General features: G+C 39.9%; 1 protein-coding gene across 16 annotated transcripts in view; it reads left to right on the plus strand.

Annotated features, from left to right (window-relative positions):
- Window positions 1-23189, plus strand: part of tcf7l2 (transcription factor 7 like 2) — an 89430-nt gene that overhangs the window by 39949 nt on the left and 26292 nt on the right. For 11 of the 16 annotated variants that reach the window (XM_081392638.1, XM_081392630.1, XM_081392639.1 and 8 more), the window contains one exon: window positions 1858-1917. The exons of the other annotated variants lie outside the window; for them this stretch is intronic. In XM_081392638.1, coding sequence (XP_081248764.1) covers window positions 1858-1917 — 60 coding nt within the window. The remainder of the gene's footprint in view (window positions 1-1857; window positions 1918-23189) is intronic. 16 annotated transcript variants of the gene reach the window in all.

Below are 23189 nucleotides of genomic sequence, written 5' to 3' on the forward strand. Positions count from 1 at the left end.
AAAGCGAAGATGATGAACAAACGACAAAAAATGAACACAGTACACAACAGTAAATGCAAACAAGAATTCATTGTTAGTTGCCAACAGCAGCTCCAGATAAACAATGACACTCAAACCCAGTGTTACTCACGTGTGGATCGGAATAAATGCAACCTCCTAGTCCGTTTTCAGCCCTTCCCGCTTAGCTCTCTGCAGCGCCGAAAAGCTTTACTAATATTAACGTTTAATCCTAAAGCTCTTTCCTGATCATAACCCTACTTTTTCCTGTGATATTCTTAAGAGCTTATGCTATTCTTATGATATTCTTATTTGTCTCTTTTGTAATGTCTCTCAGCCATCTCTCTTTCTACAGTCTTTCTTCAAATCTCCCTCTTGCTCGTTCCCTCTCATCCACCGTCATACGCCCCCTAATGCTGATTGGCTGCACGTTTGTTGTTGTATTCAAACAGATTTTTTCAAATATCACTTACCCCACCTTTAAGTGAATGTCAACAGTTGGGGGGAATCTGATATGTAACAATTATATTAGATCCGTGCATTAGGTCTTAATATAATAAACTAGCTTGTGTCTGTGTCATTAATGTTAATCAAACAACAAAAGAAAAGAGGGAATAACTTGCCAAATATCCAAATAATTGGATAAAAAGATGCATCGTGATGCATTGAGAATCGTTTTTATGATCGTATCCTTTCCCTCTGAATTGTAGTCAAATTGAATCGTGAGTCAAGTGAAGATTCACTTCTAGTGGCACTGGAGAATAAAATAATGGCTGCTGAAAATTCAACTTTGCCATCACAGGAATAAATGACATTTTAAATTATCATAATATTTCAAAATATTACTTTTTACTGTATTTTTAATCAAATAAATGCAACTTTGGTGAGCATAAGAGACTTCTTTCAAAACACTGAAAACGTCTTACAGACCCAATACTTTTGAATGGAAGTGTATTTAAAACAAGCATAGTTGATAATGCCATTTAGGGCCAGCGCAAACCCTCTTTTGGCGTTAAAAACTACCGTCAGGGTTTACTGAAGACATGCGGTAAAAAAATAGCACTGAAAAGGTGTGGACAGTTTTTTTTTTTGCGCCTGATCTTATTGCACATGCATTTGTAGGAGTTTCCCTTTCAGACGCAAAATTTATTGGAGGGAGAGTATTTAAATGAATTATGCAAGTTGATTTACTAAGGTTTGCCCTTGTCACTTTAATGGCCATTATTTATCTTGGTAGATTGCGTTGTCATTATGGAAATGATGCGCCTGCGTCTGTGTTTTTTAATTTACTCGTCGTCAGTAGATCACGGTCAGAACTTTCCACTCCCAACTGCGCTTTTTGGGGGTTTGCGCTCTTACGATAATTTGCCCTGTTTAGTAAATCTGGCCCTAAGTCTCTTGAGCTATAAAACAGCAACATCTGACCAATATATTTTTCCTCTGTGAAGTATTTATACCATCGCTTATCTCGCTTTTTCTCGAATGACAGGAATATGGTGTACAAACGCTCAATGTGCTTAAAGCCACAGAATTTATTTATTTATTTATTTTTTCTTTCAGTTGATGTAGACACACTGCCAACATGCTAACAATATCACCTCAAATCACAGTAAAAAACATGCACTCACGTATTCTGCGTGTGTTGTATGTTGTATGCGAGATATGTTTGGGCTTGTACCTGGCAGCGGCCTGACACCGCAAGTCAGAGAGGAAACAGACAGGGAAGGAGAGGGGTGGCACACAGCTAGACATTTTTTTTGTGGTTTTAAAAGTCATGCCTTTTGCCTTCATGCCCTGGATGAGTGATGAGTGTACCATGTTCTCAATTTGTGACACGGGACGTGCGTCTTTGCCTTTCAGGGGCCCTTCTGCTGGGAATTCCCCGGACAGACTGATCTGAGTGTTCACCAATTACAGTTGGTGAGAATCCTGAATTCCAAGTTTCTTGCATCTGGCTTATTGATTGTTTAAATGAATTACCTGCTGGAAAATGCAGCTTCAGTTGCATGGTAACTGATTTTCCTGCTTGCCTTAATGGTTATTTCCTGGTCCACGCTGGTCATTATCTAGTCTGAGCTTGTAGACCATCATTAACCCACGACAAACCAGCTAAAGGTGGTCGAGCTGTTTTTTGGAACATCGTTGGCTGGTAACTAGCTAATGACCTGCTTGGAGCAGCTTTGACCAGCTAGAAACCAGCAACCATGTTTTCCTGCTTAAGCTGGGTTTTCCAACAGGGTAAGTAAAAAATTAAATTATGAAATGAGAATATCAAAATCATTACAATTGGAGATTTCAATAACTATTTTGTTTTTGATAACAGTATAATATTCTGCTGTATTTGATATTGTTTGTTGCTGTGTTCTTGCTCTTTTTTTTTCTATAAAATGGGGTTGAATCTGCTTTGCATTTGTACACACACACACATACACAAACACACATCCTCATGAGCAGACTTGGCTCAGTTTGTGTGGTAATTGTAAACTGTTGCTGTCCATTGACATGATGATTTTGTCTCTAGCAGGATCCCTGTTACGATATACAGTATTTGCGTCTAACAGGAAAGCATCAGTGCCACTCCAGCAATGTAAAATTCAGCATTTCTGGATTCCTGGCAGCCCGAAATGCCTCTTGAGCTTCATCTTTGTCTGCTTGCAGGCCCCGTCTCAGCCTTAATTATTTTCCTGCATCTTCCGGAATGGTGGCGATTATTTCTCTCTGATTTCTTTTCCTTTTCTCTGAAGCAGCTGGCATGAAGAGGATGCTTTTCATTTGTAGCATCTGGGGTTGAACGTTTGCCAGCGAGAAGTTAGGAGGTGGAGTGGTTTGTGTTTTTGCTTGCACACGCGCACCCATGAGTGTGTAAATGTGTGCATGACTCAGTTTGCGTGGGTCAAGGTTAAGGATGTTTGGATGAGACGAGACCCTCTTCTAATTGTCTTCTTGTCCGTCGACATGAGGCACGGAGAGAAAGTCTGGCACTGCTCTTCAGTTTTTGATGTGGCGCGGAGTGACGCAACATGGGGCCACTGCCGCTGAGTGTCTCAATTGCGCCTCGGCCCTCCTTGACGGACACAAACAGTGTGTGGAATTTGAAAGGGGGGGCACGATGGGTAGCCTTGGTCTGCCAAATCTCAACAGCGGTGCGAGCTTGTTTAGCTCATCGCCTTGTGTTTAGGTCTATGAAGAAAGCTGTGGCATTGTGGGATATGCTTGTCTTATTTTTGTCTGCCCCTCAGGGTCATGTAGGTCACGTTGAGATGGTAACCCTCATTCTGTGAAGTCTTGTGAGATTTAAATTGGAGTCCAGCAGCAAATCCTAACGCTAATATTAGTAGCAGCAAAAGCAAATATCACAAAAGTTTAGCAGAACAAGGTTTACATCTAGAGAAAACTGTCCCTCTTATACTTAGTATTTAGGATGAAATAAATAATGAAAAATTCTTAAATTCTCATATTTTTATACTTTTATTTTTCTTAAAGGGTTAGTTCTCCCAAAATGTAAAATTGTCATCACTTACTTACCCTCATTGTGTTCCAAACCCATTAGACTTTTGTTCATCTTCAAAACACAAATGAAGATATTTTAATGAGACAGTTGATGGACCCCATTGACTTCCATAGTAGGAAAAAAAAATACTATGAAAGTCAATGGGCTACATCAACTGATTGGTTCAACATTCTTCAAATATCATCTTTTGTGTTCAGCAAATGAAAGAAATTCATACAGGTTTAAAATAACTTGAGTGTGAATGAATTATGACAGAATTTTCATTTTGAAGTGAACTATTCCTTTAAGAAGTTGTGGCAGTTTATGAAAAAAAAAAAAAAAAATTAAACAATGAATCTTCTTATGTTTTATTATCTGACACTAATTGCAGGGCCAGAAACTTTTTTGTGTTCATAAAGAGTTTGTGTCAGAACTTGTTAGACAGGGTTCACCAAGAGTTCCTTGAGTAGTGTTTCTCTTGTTTCAAATGTGTTTGTGAAAGACAGACGGATAGAACGCTTGTTTTAATGAAAAATTAAATCCTAATGTTTGTCCATACTTCACCCTAATGCCTTCATGTATGTGTTTCTGCTGTATTTGTGTGTGTTGTTTCAGCTAACTGACAAGCAAATGTGCAGGTTCCATGTTCTCAGTTAAATCGGGGTTAGTTTTTCAAGCTTATTGCACATGATTTCACACAAACCACAGCATGTTGCCATGTTAGCACTCTGAGTTTACGTAGAGCACTCCTCTATTCTGTCTAAAATAGAGAGAGTGCAGAAGGGATTGTGGGCGGGGAGGGTGTCCAACAAGAACTGCAAGAATGTTTGAGATTTTTGTCGGGGCCAAAACTTCCACAAGGACTTCCTGTGGGCTTCCAGTGGAGCCAGACATCATCGTGCTCCTCCTTCCCAAACTCCTGAGAATCTAAACTTTAATAGCGCCATTAACACTTCCCCTTCACACTGAACTTCACTACAACTTTCTATAACACCTCCCCCACCCCACACACGCATTATATTCGTGCACGGCATTGAGTAAGACGGAGTTAGCTAGGACTCGTACTGTATTAGCACTTGAGGCTGTTTCACAGGGAAACTTGTTTTGACAGAACTCCAGGTGTCTCATTGTTGGGCGTGCTATGGTTCAACAGATTTACCAATTAGTGTCGGGATATGGGCTGACGAGGGGTGGGGGGCAGCTTTTAGATGGTGGTTTGGAAGACGTGAATGTGGGGGACTGCGAGCGAGAGAGAGTGTGATGGAATGACATGGGGCCTCGTGGGCTGCCGAAGGGGTCATATGGTCAGAGAGGGACGCTTGGTAAGTTGATATGTGACCTCCTTTCACAGGCCTGTTATAGAGTAGCTTGGGAAAGTAGATCAGAATTGAGAATAAGAGATAGGGGAAGAGGAGGGGGAAGAGATAAAGACGAAGCAAACTTTTTGAAGGCTAAAATGCATGTTGTTTTTAAGGAACATTTTTATTTTTAAGAAAACTTTTTGACCCCTGCCCTCCGACAACCTGTTTTATATGAAGAACTTTTCATGATCTGTTCAATTCCTATTGGATAAAAGCTATTATTTTATCGTATGTGACCCTGGACCACAAAACCAGTCACATGGGTCAATTTCTTTAAATTAAGACTTATACATTACATGGAAGCTGAATAAATAAGCTTTCCATTTATGAATGGGTTGTTAGGATAGGACAATATTTGGCCGAGATACAACTATTTGAAAATCTGGAATCTGAGGGTGCAAAAAAAATCAAGGGTGCAAAATAAATAATATATATTATATAATATTATAGACTTTCGGGATCCGATCATGTCGGGATCATGACACTGTGTTTTTCAATGTCATTTGAAAGTTCAACTAATGGAAACTGGATCTTGGCATGGTGGGTAGAGATGATGTTTACCACCAGTCGGACAATGTTTTACAGTTGGATCGCTCTTGGATTGAATCGATCACTCAGGTTGACAGGTCTTGATTTGCAGAGTGCCATAAAATAGGAGCGCACAGAAGAAACAGCGCTGGAAGATGATTACTCATCAACCAGGATCTTATTACTTGTTACTTACTCTTTGTAATTATAAATATCGTTTAACATTTAAGTAATCTACCTTTAATCTAGCCTTTAAGTAGGCTACCATGGTTCCAATTCCATAACTTTATTTTTGCTTTGAGATATCAACATAAAATTTGGCCCAGATGCTGTTGACATAATTGTGAACAAGCCCAAACTTTTTTTTTTTAATGAATTTATGACCTGTCAAATATATTTTCTAATAGTCATCATGTGAAGCATGAATAATAACAATATAAATCAAAAAATTGCTTAACTTTTTCTGGGGTTTTCTCAGCAGTGTTGTAACATAAGAACCTCCAAACTTTATCAAAATCAATTTTCTTAAAAATGTGAAAGTTTTTATATCAAATGAGACCATGTACCTGATACCTTTTTTTTTTTTTTTTTCAGAGTTATAAGCTTTTGAATATGCCTCCTGAAATCAAAGGGGTTAACAGTTGACAGTCAACAGAGAGCTTACAGTACTCTTATATTTATACATCACTACTATAAAGCTTGCATGATCGGGATCGGTATCGGCCGATCATGATGACAAGAAATCGGTAGCTTAGTCGATATCGGCTGCAAAAAAATAATAAATTTTATAAATGCAAAATAATATAATATCGGTCACTTTTTGTATTTTTGCATTACTTAAAATACAGAATAATAAATGTGCTTACTAAATCATTATTCTGTTTACATAATGTTTACTTTTTAAAGCATTATTCTTAGACATAATCCCAGTTTACCAAAAGCATACGTGTAGACATAACTTTACATTTTGAGGCCTATTGGTCTCAATTCTGTCCTTTTTTTTTTTTTTTTTTTATAATTACTGTTGTTTATACCAATTAACTCTCTTTATTTTCATTTAAGCATGCTTGTTGTGCTTCCAGGAAGTTTTAAGTGAACTTCCAAGAGGAAGTTGAAATGATTTAGACTCCATCCCTCAGGGTGGCCTGTAGAATGAGGAGCTTTTTTTGGATGCAGTCTGGTTGTTTTAGTAAGCTTCTCGCTCACCACACTCCCTGATATGTCCATGGCATCATTTAATTGAAGTGAAAATTAATAGTATTTTATGTCCAATGTGCGGTTATAAAAATTCATGCTCTGTAATTCCATTGTGTGGAATTTGGCCCCCTGAGCGTGTGAAGGTAGTGGCGGTCGGGGTCTATTGAAATCACCTAAAGTCCTGCACGTTCCTTCACTAATCCTTTGTTTAGGTTGGACGAAATCTCCCCCGTGCTTCAGATGCAAACGCTGAATGCTTTATGGCCAGACTGTTTTGGCTTCACGATGTGGTGAGATTCAGAAGTTCTGTGTGTGTGTGTGTGTGTCCTGTGAGCTGTGTTGAAGTAAGTGAGAAAGGAGGAGGAGGCAAAGAATTGGGGAGGGGTGAAACTGAGATTACCCAAGAAAAATGTATTGTTATGGCTGAATGTGCAGTGACAGTTAAAGTTGAACACCTTCCGTCTTTTGGTGGTTCTGTGTGTGTATGAGTGCGTTGGCCCCTAAAACGCCACTAGGGAGCACTTAAGCTGGCCGAAATCACACGTGCTTCCATAGCCCTCGCTAAGAGAGCAATAGGTTTTTTTTTTAGGAAGTTATCTTGATTTTGGAGTCGTTTTTGCATTGTCCTCTAGTTTTCTCTCTCTCTCTCTTCAGATTGTTTTCAGATGTGCTTCAGCTTGCCTTTTGTGAAACAAACTTCCAATTTATTTGATTTCGCTCCTCTCAGCAGTTTCTTTGCAAACATATTTTTACTGTTTATTTGCGTCTTTGTTTTTTTGATGTTTCTCTACAATAAGTGCAGTCAGAGCCAAGTTGTCTGTCTCCATTATGGCTTTAAAAAGAGAAAGATGACACGGGACTGTTTTTCACAGTCAGAAAATCTCTTTGTTTTTATTGTTTCTTTTTAGTTCAGCCTTTTTTTGAATGATTCAGTGAGTTAAAGTGGTCTTGTTCTGACACGCTGTTGCAGGTGTGCACATGCTCTCTTTATCTTTTATTTAGCTTCATTTCAGATATGAGAGGAATGTCTACCTCTGCTCGTCTGCACGGCTCTGTGGTGAAAGCAGATGTGTTGTATTTAGGCTTAATTTATGACAGGCAGCTAACAGGGCAGCCCTGACAAGTCCAGGAGAATCTGTCACTACTCGGACCACAAGATACTAGACTAAAAGGAGGATGGAGGCTTGAAAAAAAAAAAAAAATGAGAGAGATGGACCGAGAAAAAGTTACTTTTTTGTTTGCCGATGGAAAGCAAATTTTGAAACATTTATATTAAAGCTGATGTTGAGCACTTAGCACACAAGCTCTGGGCTCTTTGAGCCTTGGTGCTCATGTGGGAGATATAGGTTCCAATCTGCACTTTGTCTCAATGGAGTTAATTTTTTAAATAAAATGTTTTAATTATTTTAATTTATTTGACTTTTTATGTATTTAATTTATAATTGTAATTTAAGTTTAATAAAAAAATATTTTATTGTATTATTTTGACAATTTTGGCGATTGTCATACCATCCAGCCCTACTACGCCCAACAGTTTCCTGTCTCCTTAATAATGGCAAGCACTAGCTAAACATTATGTGTGTTTTTATTTGTTTATCACTATTGTGAACTATCTTGAGTTCAGTAAAAATAATGAATAAATAAAATGGTGGGTCATGATTGAAGTGAGACAGACATGGCGTCTGCGGACAGCAGACAGGAGACGAGGCTTTATTGGGAGGCTCATTAAGGACAGTGCAGGGACGTGGAGAAAGAAGCGAGCGCTTCACTGGCCTGTATCCCTTTGAACACCGGCCTACTCTTATCTATGACATGCTCCGTTCCTCCATAACAAGACATTTTTCTTCACACAACGGATTTTTTTCCTTTCTCCTCTACCTCTGATGCGAACAGAGAAAAAGCTGAGATGTCACTACTATCCTTAAGATACAGAGGCTGCTCCTCATGTGCCTTTTTATCCCATTTTTCCAAGCACCTGTTGGAAAGCTCGGAGACTTTCAGTCATCTCCATTTTATTTCCCCCTATTGTAAACGTAAACATTAATTGGAACTTTTTTTAACGCTGTCTCCACCTTGTGTTGAGATGCCACATGAGATCTGTTACGGCAGCACAGCTGTTTTCTGAGTGTTTTCGAGGAGCATTCCTTATTATAATGTCAGACAGACGGATGAATGCTCTGAGTGGGTTTTTATGCGCTCTGTAGTTTGCAGGTTATTGAAAAGACCACTGCTTCACCATGAACCACTCTTTGGCAATAGCATTGCGATACTATATTATTTATGACATGCACATGCATGATGCCAAGAAATAATCCCTCTGGTAATTAAGACCAGTTTACGCTATATAAAACTGATGTATTTTTATGCAGTGGTTATGAACTGATCCTGCAGAAGTTTGTATTCAAGCAGTTTGTATTCAAGCATTGAAATACATGTTTTTTTTGTCAGCCATGGTATGGTTTGTGTCCAGAAGGAAGCAAACCGATACCACATGGCTAATGTAATGTTAGTGCACGCCTCTCATCCAGATCAGCTGTAGGAAACTCTTGTCGTCTTATATATATATATAAAAAAAGCAAATAGTGCGGCACTGGTCCAGGAAGTGGAATTATGTTCCACCTTATGTGGCCGCACGTCTGGAGGCCCACCGCAAACTAAAACATTAGATCATTTTAACATCGAAGCTTGTTCAAAATATTATGGCTGTGCTATAATTTTATAACTAGTTGTCTGTGTGTCTAATTACCCTATTAAATCCAGCCTGCCGCTGGGTGTTCCTTTATAAACGTTTGGTTCTTCTGGTTCCTCTGCTACGATTAGCTTGTACGCCTTTTGGAGGACTTCCAGTATGCTAATTTGAGCTCAGGATGTGCAGCCACGCTGGCTGTCTGTCTGCCCGCTGCTTTCTCCTTTAATTGTTATATCTTCTCACCATTAATATGAGCAAAAAGAGAGGTTTCTACCATGCGTGGCACATCAAAGACTACCACCCTCAGATCCACTAGTTGGCCGTCTCTTTGGAGCACAGGCTCTGGAGATGTGTGCCGATTCCCGGCTGGAATGGGTTTGATGGTCTAATTGTAGCCACCGGTGAACACAGCTGCATATCACAGAGAGCCTGGATCCAGTGTAATATGCCTCATAGAGCATCTTCAGATGGAGCAGAACAAACCTACTGTAGGTGTTCAAGTTCCTTCTGCGCTACCTGCCCATTTATCACAGGGTCAGCGCCATATATTATTGACAGTGCAGAGCAAACTGAGTCCATCCCACACATCACAGGGATAAACTGCCATCTTCCTCTTCTCTCTGCTTCTGTCTTCTGCCCTTTTCCATCAACCTGTCATTCTCTTTTCTACCCTGCGTTTCTCTCCCTTCACATCCACTACATTCCCCCTCACATCCTCCTGACAGGAATTCCACTTATTGATTCGGGTTTCTTCGATTATATTGTTTATTAGGCCTAATTCTTTAAATGAAGCACCAAATAGTTAGAGTTGCATACCGGTACCGTATTGAATATTAGCAGATATACTCTATTGGTCGATATTGCATTAGAATATTTAATCATGCATGCGTATTTCCCCTATTCTTTTACGTTTAGATTATCTTTATCATCATCTAACCCTCACTTAGCTAATCTTAAAATTTTTTTATTAAAATCGAAAAATATATTGTTTTTAAACACTTGATAAACAGGATTTCAAGAACTGTCAAAGGAACCAAACGTAAAAAAAAAAAAAAATCATTCAGGTGCTATTTTTTTTTTTTTAAATGGAATGGAATTTAAAAAAAAAAAGGTATATTCTACAAATTTAAATTCCCAACACGCTCTTCCCCGTAGTTTCTGAATAGCTCCTTATGTGACTGACTGCAGTTGTCTGCAGTTAACCACAGTGCGGTAGCCAAAGATATTCTCTTTGTGTCCGGCAGGGAGACGTATGAATGGGCAGCTCTGAGTTTCTTCATGATCACCCCTCAGCACGTTAATGTTGCGCCTCGCTAAAGACCTCGCTGACCACACCAGGTCAGGGTCCTTGCCACGGGGCTTCGGCCAGAACAAAGGAATCCATGCCGACACTTTCCGTCTAGCACTGCTGCTTCCATGCCGACTACCAACACAGCTATTCTAGTGGTGATCAAAAAAAGATCTCCTCAGCTTTGAACTCCTTCCCTTTTTTTTCGGCTGCGCATCAAAAAGAAATCAATAGACGAAACTTTGGAGCGCATGTATCAGTTTTTCTGTTTCTTTCTTCCCCTCCGCCTTCATCGTTTGTACATTCCGCCACTAGAGTAAAAGCCAGTTAAAAGAGGACTGGCGGTAAAGATGACACTGTTGCGGATGCGGTCCGCACTGGGAAAGGCCTCGACTGGGAGAAATCAATTCGGTGGGGTGGGGGGTTGGGGTTGCTCACACTGAAGAGGGTGATGCAGATTCTGTTTTTAGACTGAAATGATAGATAGGTTCCTGGTACCTAGAGACAACACAATACGTTTGAGGGTGTAGAAAAAATATGAAGCGCTTTGGTGAGGCGTAGTTGTGCTGTTAAGATTTGTTTTATCCAGCTGTGAGGAAGTACATGTAGCTGTCTCTCTGAGCTTTTTGTGCCGCTGAACTGAAAGCGCTTCTCGTGGCATGTTGAAGGTCTCTGATGGGTTGGAGTAAGGGTCAGGTCAGGGATCCTCTGTAAAGGATGGCTGTGTTAAAAAAGCCAGAGAAAGTTAGATGCAGACTTTGTGTTGTGATAAAGTTGTTTGGAATATTGCATAAAGCACAATCTAAAATTACGAACAGGATATACACGCTACCGAGAAATGAAATGCATTTACTCACCAAGGATGCATTAAATGGATCAAAAGTGACAGTAGAGACATTTATAATGTTACAGAATGTAACTCTCTGTTTCAAATAAATTGTTCTTTTAAACTTTTTATTTATCAAAGTATCCTGAAAAACTATCACGTTTTTTATAGCAGAACAGCTGTTTTGAACATTGATGATAAATAAAAATGTTTCTTGAGCACCAAATCAGCATATTAGAATGAAATTCAGCATTGGATCACAGAAATAAATTACATTTAATGATATATTCTAATAGAAAACAGTTATTTTAATATTTTATGATATTACAAAGTATTTCTAAATACTATTTCGAAGTATTTTTGATCAAATAAATGCTGACTTGGCAAGCATAAAAGACTTCTGTGATTTACACAGGGTTATAAGATACTCTTGTTTCTTTTTTCTGTCCTTTTAGGAGCTTAATAGATGTAGTCACCATATACTTTTCTTGTGAGGAAAAGAGCAGTCTGGACATTTTTCTAGATAAATCCTTTAGTTTTCTATGAAGAAAATGTGAGGGTGAGTAGATCCCTTTAACGACTAATAAATGTATCCGCTGAGGGAGAATTAGTTATTTTTGTAACACTGTAACAGTCATTACATTAGAGAATCACACTAGACAGAATGAGGAATGTCTGAAGGTCAGTGTGTCAGTGTAACTGTGTGTGCTTGTCTGTTTGTGCGAGCGCGTGTGTATACGCCAGAGAGTGTGATGCCGTCGCGCTGCAAAATGGAAAAGATGTCTGCAGCGAGCATTCTCACTTTTCACTTTTATTGTTGTGCTTCCTGTTTTGAAAGCCATTAAGGAGACGGTTTCCTTACAGAAAGGGAGAAAAAAAGACTCCCATCTTTTTGAAACGTGTCCAAGCGCAGTGCGGAGAAGAGGATGATAGCGATCAGCTAACAGCCCAATAACAGGAACACAAAGAGGAAAATGCTTCGCTCTCTCACCGCTCCCTGCGAACGACAGATTGATACAGGGCTGGTTTTTGATGCGCTGATGAATGCCGAAGGATGTGCTTGTTATTTGTTCCGTCACAGCTGTAGCTCACTTGTCATGCGCCCAAGTATCCCTAGTGCAAGGTCACGTGACCAAAACCCCAGAATGCTTTGTGACATCTGCCCCTGCCATTTTCGTGAAAAGGCCGGCCGCGCTATTGGTATTTTGGGTGTTTCCTTCGTTTTTTTTCCCGCTCGCTCAGTATCAGCGAAGTTGAATTAGGGTTGAGCTGTCTTTCATAAAGGATCTCGGTCATGATATTGATCAGATTTACGTATTCAGCACTAAAAGGGTCTTGTGCCCTGCGGTATCTAGCCGGAGGGAGAGTTCAGAGTACTTATCTCGCATCGCTCAAGTAAAGCCCTGCGTGCGGTGACCTCTAACTTTTCCATTCGCTTTCCTTTCATTTGTACCGTCCCTTTGTATGGGAATCGCAGGCTCACCCTGGTGACATTGCCGGGGTGTGTGAGGTCATCTGACCATTTGACCTGTCCCCGATTTCAGATGCCCGGGGTATGAAGAAGGCCTCTCACATAAAAATTATAGGCAGTCATAGTATCTCAATAATATCTCAATTATTATCTTACATTTTTTAAATGAAAATTCCCATTTCAGTGGTTGGAATATGACATTATATCAATATCTGGGTCACAATAATATTTAATAATTGTATGATTTTTTTTTTTTTTTTTGCTATTCAAAACTTGCTGTGTTTCATGTACTCATTCATCTGATGTTCTTTTCCTTTCTGATAATTCTGTATGCTATTCATCTCTCATGTGTCATTTATTTAATTATTCTGGTTATTGTGCAATATGTAGCAATCTCTTTCTATTACCTTTATTGAACTTAGAGAATAAGTCATTATGTATTCCTTTTATTGAGTCTGAATTGGTTTGATTTAGCAGTGCTGAACTCGACTTCTGTGCGTGTGTGCGCTTCGCTCACTGGCCCCGCAGCCTGGCCAGCTTGTAGCTCTTAATAAAAACCACAGACTGTAATTGGACTTAATTGCACCCTTCGGGCGTCATAAGCTCAAGTGTTACTAAACAAACTGCAGGGTCTGGAGGCCGGCACGCTGCATTTGCCACGGCGTTCCACCATCTTGCCGTGCGGATAATGTGTAGAATGAGCCCAGAGAGTGTTTGTTTGTGGCGCTCAATGAGTTTGGACTTGCCGTGTGTCACTGCTACTGGAGGATGTGGATTATATTCTTCCTTTGCTGTCAGCCAGCAGAACAAGAGCGTACAGGTCTAAATATGATTCACACATTCACTTTCACATGTACTCACTCTGCTGGTGTGTCAACCATCGAGAAATCACCCACCGGTGAACCCGTTTCAGCCCTCTGCGGTTAAATATCGCCTGCCAGGAACATCTAAGGAGGGTGTTGATGATGTTTGCCATGCCAGGTGATGAAATACTTGTTGGTCTTAAGACTAAAGGCCCTAGCAGTGTTGGGGAAGCTACAAGCTATGCATTGCTTGAATTAGTTAAACTTTAGTTAAACTACTCTTGAGTCTTGAAAAAGTAGCTAGCAGCGGTACAGGTTACCTACTTTTGAAGTTGCTTATCATATATATATATATACACACACACACACACACACACACACACACACACACACACACACACACACACACACACATATATACATATATATATATATATATATATATATATACACATATACACATATACACATACATATATACACATACACTACTATTTATTTGTAATATATTTGGCAAAAAGATAAACGGCAATTAACTAAATATTTCACTTTTAAAAACAAGACCTAAAATGCTGCACAAGGACTTGAGCATGCGTATGTATATATATATATATATATATATATATGTGTGTGTGTGTGTGTGTGTGTGTGTGTGTGTGTGTGTGTGTGTGTATATATATATATATATATATATATATATATATATATGTATATGTGTGTGTGTGTGTGTGTGTGTGTGTGTGTGTGTGTGTGTGTGTGTGTGTGATTTGAACAAACTGATTATCTCAATTTAATCAGGTCTACTTAGTTTTTGATCTACCACTAATGGTTGGCAAAAGTAGCTTGTTACTGGAAAAGCTATACTATTTTGAAAACCTGTAAGCTTCCGTTACAAATTCAGAAATCTGGTTAGTAGCGTCACTTCTTTCAGTTTGTCTTTTAGTTATACCTTTTCAACACAGGTCCCTAGTTTTCTTAGTTAGTGACATGAGTGTTATAGTCTGTCTGCAAGTGAACCCAGTAGTTGTGTTTGTTTGTATCTGTGAGTGTTACTGTGTGTTTGCGTACAGATGCTCTCCTCCAGGCCATGCGTGAGGTGCGGCGGGCCTTTCTCATGGGGGGCTTTCTGGGGTCACTGCACACAATCGATTGAGGGATCCAGACCAAATTCAATCATTGAAATGGCAAGGCCAGCCGTGTTTCAGAAGCACCGCTGACCCCAGAACCGGGAGCCAGAGGAGAGTGGGATAATCACTGTGAGAGTGCCATGTTCCTTTAGCTGTTCGATCGGCCGTGCCACGCGGCTATCGCACCCTGCCGACAACGTGCCGCCACAGAGTGTTCACCGTCTGTTATCAAGATTTCCCAGATTTACATGTGGACAAAGACTCCATCTGCCCGCACGAAATGCATATGCATTTCTCTGAAATGCAGATAATTAGAAGACGTCTTTGAGGTTGAGAATATGGTGGGCATTGTTAAAGAGATATTTTACCCCAAATTCACTCTCCCTCATGCTGTTCCCAGATATTTTTTAAAGTGTTTCAACTGTTTTGGTCCATACAATGAAAGTCAGGGGGGGTCCAAACAACATTGAAAAAAAAAAAACACTGAGGCATTTTTCAAAATATCTTCTTTTTGTTTCACAGAAGAAAGCAAACCTTACAGGTTTGAAACGACATGAGGATGAGTACATTTCTTTAGATTTTTGGTTGAACTATCCCTGTTACGCTACGTGTAAATTTTAGGGCAAGAGTACCTGTTTGTCCAGCCAATGGCAGACAGATTCAGGAAATCTGTTGCATTTTGAATGCAACTTCATTCGGTGACACTAGCGGCACAGAAATGACACACATCAGCTTTCTTGAAGCTCAGAGCGAGGTGTGTAATCTCAAATGCTGTCGGCAAACACAAACCATAAAGTTTGCTAGGCTCTCATTTAAGGAGGCCTCGTACTGCAGCACTGGAGCCCGCGCCTCCCCTGTGGAGGGAAAAAACAGAACACATAATTAAAATATATAGCCCGGCTGGGTCAGAATATAGCCATAGACTTAAAATATAGTGAAGCAGACAAGTCTCCGTTAATCAGTGGTTTGTGGTTACTGTTTGAAAGCGACGTATATGGGACTGCTCAGAGTTTGTGTGCGTATGTGTGTGTGAGGGGGTGTCTTCTTGTTTTAAACTGTCTGCGCAGCTATAAAAAGGTTTGGAGGAGAGCGCTGGCATGTGTGTGTGTGTGAGGAGTCCACTGTGTGCGTTTATGACTGGGCGCACAGCTCTATTTGCGTCTGCTTGTGTATGTGCTCTCCCAGGTTGCTCTACGGTCAGTGACCCGTAACTCTCCCTCTGTTCCGCCTCCTAGTCCAGACTCCCGCTGTAATGTATGATCTGGGCAGGTGTGTGTGTATGTGTGTGTGTGCGTGATAGCATCCTCCAGTGGCTCAGGAATGATCACATTTTCTTCTGCACACTCAACTCAGTGTTTTGTCACCCACTAATGATGACTATCCATCAATCAGAGGGGCGGAGCTGAGGAAATGAAGATGGATTGAATTAGTTTTTAGTGAAACGGTTGGCTATTGAGCAGCCCCGTAATTACTCTGTCAGGAGAATTGAACCGTATCAGCGAGAGGCTAACCTTAACACTTTCACCCTACTGTTAATTACGGGACTCTTATACGGGCAGATTCACCTCATGTCTCTCCTAATAATAAGTGAATAATACTGATGGCGTAACAAGAATTTGATGAGTCCTGGTGCCGTTTTTAAATTATGCACCTTTCCTCTTCCAAAAAAATATTCAGAATATTATTATTATTAATGTTGAATGATTAATAGTATTATGCACACACTACATAACTGCACAACTAATAATACTACTACTACTAATAATAATTATTATTATTATGGACCCTTCCCCTGAATGATTACTAATTCCTCAACATTAATAATAATGATGATGATGATGATAATTTTTTTAATATAATTTTTTTTTGTAGTCTGGAAGGATTATGATTTGGTAGGATAATAATTATTATTAATATTGTTGTTATTATTATTATTATTATTTATTTTTTTAATTATAATAATGTTGATGAATGAAACAAGTTTTTGTAGAAGCCCTATATACTTTTTTGACAGATTTATAAGCATTGATAGGTTGTTCATGCCAAATCCCCCCCCCCCCCAAAAAAAAATTTTTTTTTTTTTCCAGATCATCTTTTTAAGCATTATTGAGTAGTGTGCTATAGAGCATTTCATCAGTAACATTTGCCAATTACAATTAATAGCTACTTTAATAACTGTTAATTAGAAGTCATATTTACAGTAGCTGTTAAATCGTCACCATCATTGCACCGTTGCCCCACTGAATTTGTGCAGTTATGTAGTGTGTGTTGACAAAGGGAAATTTCCAAAGGTGGAAGGGTAGGATTTGACTAGAAATGTGTCATTTTGAAAAAAAAAAAAACACATAACAAATAACAGTGTGAAGTATTGTCATAGTGCCACGGCGGCCGAGAGAATGCTCTCATGCTAATTGTACATGCTGCACTCTTTAGATTAATTGTCCTTGACGAACAAATGCTTATTCAAAAGGAAGGAGGAAAAAAAAACGTGAGAGGTCCCAATCCAAGCGTACTGCTTACTCTGTATACTGTGGGAAATGAATATTGGGCTGAAGTGTTTTTAATTAAATAAGTCAGAGAAACTCTAGGAAATGGCTTAATTTCATATTGAGACACATGACTTGGGGATCTTAGCGAACCAATTAACCTCAGCGCTGCTCATTAAATAGCTGCTTTCATGGCCAGGAGCTGGAGACTTATCTACCAACATAGGACATGAAAGCAAATTTGTAAATCCCAAACTCTAAAAGTAATTGGAAAGGTGGATGCAAAGGGTAGTACCAAAGTGACATGGCTGTGCTAAAATTAACTAAAAAATTTGTTATTAGAAAATTAATGGTAGAAGGAAGCAGACCTGTTTTTTTAAGGTTAAATTAGCCAAGGGATGAGTAATAACTAAATGAGAATAGGATGCCTGGACATGATGTTATTTAAAGCGCACATCTTGTGCTGTGGCTAAATGTTTCGTTCTCAGGGAACGGATGATTGTGCTAATACTAATTTGTGGCACGCCCCTATGAAGTCACTTAGCAGTTATGGGAAAAATGCTTTCTGTGCTTCGTTCCCATGGCAATAATCTGTAAAATGTGTATATTTTTTGTTATGTTAAATATGTCCTTATTTACAGACCGCAAAAACACTTTCGCACAGCTCACATTATGTTGGTTTATCTGAACTAGTTGGTTAGCGGAATTAGGCCAGGGGTCACTGCCCTCACGGACCCCACTGAAACCTCTTTGGGACTGCAGTGAAAGGGTGTTCCTTGGATCCTCAACCCCCGTTTTGTTTTGTTTTTTTACCTCATTGAAAGTCCATTAGTGTCAGACTGGAGGACATTACCATCACCATTTTGATTGTTTAGATGTAGGCTAATAATTTTTAAAGCCCAGGCCGGTAGTCTGACCAAAATCAGACTCTTCTTTAGTACTCATTATTAAAATTAATTATTTAATGGGTTAATGACATTTGAAGATTTTTAATGTAAGGTTTGTTTTTGTGAATGTATGCATGTTTCAGCATGTCGATGGCAAGAAAAAAATTTCTGTCAGAGTCGAAGGTCAAAATACTCTTTACATTTAGTTTCAGCACTTCCTTTGAAAGATCTTCTCACTGATCCCCTTTGGTGATCAGTCATTTGATAAATGTAACCTCCTAATACTCTGCTCCGAGGGGCAGACGGGCACGGGACGTGTATAGGTTACATCGCCGCAGCTCCACTACGCGTTCGCTAGAAGGCAAATGGCATCCGAAATCTGATTAGGCCCCATTATAAAGAGTGATATTTTCATCCCGGCGATTCTCGGTACTGTGTCAGTACTCTCCACTGTTGTAATGCCGGGAAGAGCCCAGTCCTTTGACAGATAGTAGATATCCCAACCGTCGCTTGTTTGGACATTGCTGTCTTTCACGACGTGGAAAAAACAGACAGCCGAGAAAATGGGAAGCAGCTAAATAATGTCAAAAGATCAGAAATCAATGGGCCGGAGGAATGTGATCCTACATCTCCTCTCTCATGCACTCCACCAGAGTGTTTTTCCAGGGCCACTGAAGTTGCTTGTATTCACCCCCTTGGAGATGTAACATAAGCACAGGGAAACGGTGTAGTAATGTTTGGCTATCAGCAAAAATAACCTTTTACTTAAAGGTTACTATCAGAAGTTTATTGAGTTACATGCTTTTTATTTACAGGGAGAAAATAAAAGGATGGAAAGCTCAATTTATTAATGCGCAGGATTGGGTTTCTTTGAATTTTGAGATACAAAAGAATAACAGGAAACTGATCGATAGTATGAGAGAAAGACCATAAAAAAAATATATATATATATATATATATCTGCATGTTATTTATTGCATTTTGGTTGTAGTTGTATTTTTTTAATCTGGAAAACGTTGTTATAGTCATACGTTCTGCATTGTAATCTGTTATAATGAGAGAGCGAGAATGCAGCACCATTACGCTTTTGTGTCGCCCGTCGGGGGCAGGAAACAGACACAGGATTACAACAAGAAAAAAAATCTGGACATTTATCGGAGATAAATTTAATTTCTTTGCTATTTGGAGGTCTTCTTTGAAAATTGTAATGAACACATTCAGAAACCGGAGAATAGATTTACTCTTAGCTTCAAATAAGTCTGTGTTATCGTACTCTGTCATTCGCTCCTTCCTATTTTCGAGCTGCTAATTGATGTTTTTGATGTCGGCGAGAAAATTGAAGAAAATGTCATGTGTGAACCAGCGCGGAAGTTAATAAGATTGACTTCGTTGACGGAATTCACAATGAGCAAAGGAAAACCGTATAATAGGGCCTTGCTGCATCGCCCATACATTTTCGGATGGGATGAAATCGACACCCGAAGAAGCCCGGTGTGGAAAGATAGAACATTTGGGATGGCTATTCTTTTTTTCTTTTTTCTTTTGCGGCTTGTTTTGTTTATCTCTGTGCACTGAGCATCTGACTGGTGTGCATAAGCAGCTGTGTATCCTGCAGGCTCCTGCCTCGAACCAGGCCCAACGATTCGAAGGAGTCTCCCAGGGATACCCTCCCACTCTAGACAATACTTATTCTTAATGCTGTTTTGAGTTTGAAAAGGCACAGGGCTTTAAGAAAGGTTAGATAAAGATATGTCTAAGAGATGCACTGATATCAGTTAGGGTCAATGCATATGTTTGGCCGATGTGGAAAAGAGCTTAAATTCAAATCCCCTTGAATAAAAGGATTGAAGCAGCACCACGGTCGCTCCATCTTTAGCCATTTATCGAACGCTGGCCGAAAGCCGAATGAAATCCATTGTTCGCGACATTTGGGCAAACGTTTCTGCCGTGTTTTCTTTATCAGCTGAATTTCGTCGGTGCATTAGAAATTACAAAAGTAGTTCCCTGTAATTTCAGTTTTTGTCTTTAGAAAATTGTTTTTCGTCAATTGGCAGTATGGCTAGGTGTAATGGGGTTCTGTGTTTTTAATTAGGGTGCGGATTAGCCGAGTTCGGTTCACTGGCTCTGATTATTTTTTTCCCCCGCCCTTTAGGGGAATGAGCTAAAACCCTAATGCGGCCAGTACCCTCCAGTGGTCCTTTTTTTGAAGACACCGAACAAAAAAAAAAAAATCGTAGACTCTGCTAGTGTTCAGCCCTCCAAGGACCCACAGTAAGGGACATTATTCTCGGAATAGCCAATTAATTCCACTGGCAATGATCGGTTAGCGCTTCTCCCGGCCCTCCTCGCCCCCCGCGCTCCACTCGGCATTTGAAATGCTAACACAATGAAATATTTTTCTATTGGTTGGTGTCCCTCGGCTAAGCCACCGCCGCGGGCAGAGAATTTCATCGACTGATGAGACCAGAGGCGGACCCGATAAAAAGGTTACCTGTACGTGACATACACTCAAAATGGCTAGCGCTACCTTGAACTCGAAAGTTCTGTAACTTTTATTTGACTTTTCATCGTTAGCGAGGCAGCACTTCTGCGCCCGTGGAGAGTCGAAATGAAGGACGGCTACTTGTTTGTGTCCACAGAAGCATGAAACATCCTTGCTCATTTTTTGAAAGCGTTTCATCACTTTTTTGTTTTGTACTTAATCCGATTTACGTATTAGCTAGCTTTTTTGACATTTAGATAATAGCGATGTTTAGCTTATTTAGCCTTTTGTCGTGCCATCAACGATGTTGATCATAAAAGAACCTTCCGAACTACCTCATAGAAACACATTTTCCACACAGAAACAGTTGCGTTAAAGCCATTGTTGCCGATCGTTCGCCGTATTGCCATAGCCGGGGCTTTGTGTTGCGGTCTGGGTGCTAAGAAAAGAGCAGTAGTGCACCTGTCATATCAACAGCTGAGGGATGGGGAGGGTGTCGAGGAGTAACGGGGAGGAGGTATGGAGTTTTTTCTCAAATTGTTAGTTGAAGTAAAAGTATGGTCTTGGAGTCCCCCTCCCCCACCCCCACGACAGACACAAACACCATAAGCCCCTCATTTTTTTTTTTTTTTTTTTGCAGCTCCCACACACACACACACACACACACACACACACACACACACACACACACACACACACACACACACACACACACACACACACATATTTTGCTGTCTACAAGGAGTGAGGCAGGTGGCTCCCCATGGCTGCAGCTTCATGACAACATGCCATTAGAAATAGCAGGCCTGTTGATCAATCCAGCCGACATGACAGCTTCGCCGCAAGGCCTGGCTCTTTGAGCACCATCTCTGCGGCAGCTCCCTCTCCTGTTTCTCCTCACTAATTGGTGAAAGTTCTCTTATATATGCTTGTGGCACAGGGCTCTTTTTTCCCTCCTCTTCTTTTTCTCTTTCTCCTTCTTTTGCTCTTGCCTCTCCTTCCACCCATCATCACCCCTTATGTATTTTTTCTTTTTGTCACAATGGAAGTGATAACTTTTAGTTAGATATTGCAAGTGGGTTAAAAATGATATGTGCGCCGTAGGCATTTTTTCACTCTGAATTTCTTATGTATTTTTTTTTTTTAAGAGCAAGATGTGCAATAGGGCCATGGTTTGACAGTTGTTCATGGCAACAGAACAACAAATTTAAATGGAAAATAACAGCAAATGTTCAGCATGCAGGTCGCTTTGTAATTTATTTTTAATTTAAGAGTTTTTAATTATTTTTCTTCTCTGTATATGGCAATGTAACAGCTCAATGAAATTGAATCTGTTTTTTTTTTTGAAATACAAATGCATATATTTATTACAGTGAAAAAAAATGCATACAAGAGCCATCAAACAAACATCAGGATTTTCATTCTGCTCTGTGCAAGCTGTCATGTTGCTGAGCCGTGTTTAAACCGACTGTCATCTCCCGCTGAAGTGCTTAACACCCCCTCTTTGATTTCTCCTTTAACTAAATAAATTAGTGCGGAGAAGGAAAGAGAAACATACAGCAAATGTTTAAATATCTCCTATTTGTCATCTGTTTACGCTTTTAATTACACAGACCCAGCTTAACGCTAGCACTCCGAGCCAAGGCACGCTCCTCTTGAGATTTGGAGCCAGAGTACAAACACTGTCCTTCCCGTGATGAATTTAGTTGTTAATATTTAATATTTATTTTAGGCAAACCCTCTAGGCCAGGAACTTGTGTGCAAACCTGAGCTTTTTTTAACCTCCTATGTTTAGAAAAAAAAAAGCTTATTGAAATCCATTTAGTAAGACTTCTTTATAAAATAGAGGCTGCTGCCTTGAGTGAAATATAAATGCGTTATTTTTTTGTCCACGAAACGGGACTTAAAAGGATCTTTTTCCCTATGTTATTTGTCAATGCTGGCTAATCGTTATCAAGTGAAATGGTAATATTAACTGCTATCTCCACCCAGTGGCACGAACATAGTGGTGATCAAAAGTGCAAGTAAGATGTGTAGATTTGCCAAAAGGGATAATATTTTATTACACAATAATGATGTTACCGGTGCATTTTTAACATTGTTAATACTCTCCCCTCCCTCAATACAGCACTGTTGCATCTTACTTTAATTTTAATGCCGTGAGATTTACGCGTGTCTTTATGTTCTGACTGAGCCGACTGTGGTGTGTATGTTGACCCGTGTTGTAAAGCTCTGTGCATTTTGCTGCAATTTGGCAGGTTAGTGTATGTAGTGGTGGTTGTTCTGGAGGAGACGGGGGTTGAGGATCACACTGGACTAGGGGTCCGCATAAGCGGATCGGCGACGAGTGGAACTGGGGGTTCCTCTGAAGCTCCCTCTCTTGCTTTGATCAAAGCAGGTTGTTTTATGTGGCTTGTGCGAGACTTTGAAGCCACCGCGTCACCTACAGCACTCACTTCAAGTTCACCGGTGTCTTAATAGCAGATCAATAAGTTTCAAAGTCTGAGAGTTAATTTAATACCAGTGCTGATGTGATCGTGCTGGGTCGACACTCTCG

The sequence above is a fragment of the Scardinius erythrophthalmus genome, assembly GCF_964197995.2.
Source record: "Scardinius erythrophthalmus genome assembly, chromosome: 18".
NCBI lineage: Eukaryota > Metazoa > Chordata > Actinopteri > Cypriniformes > Leuciscidae > Scardinius > Scardinius erythrophthalmus.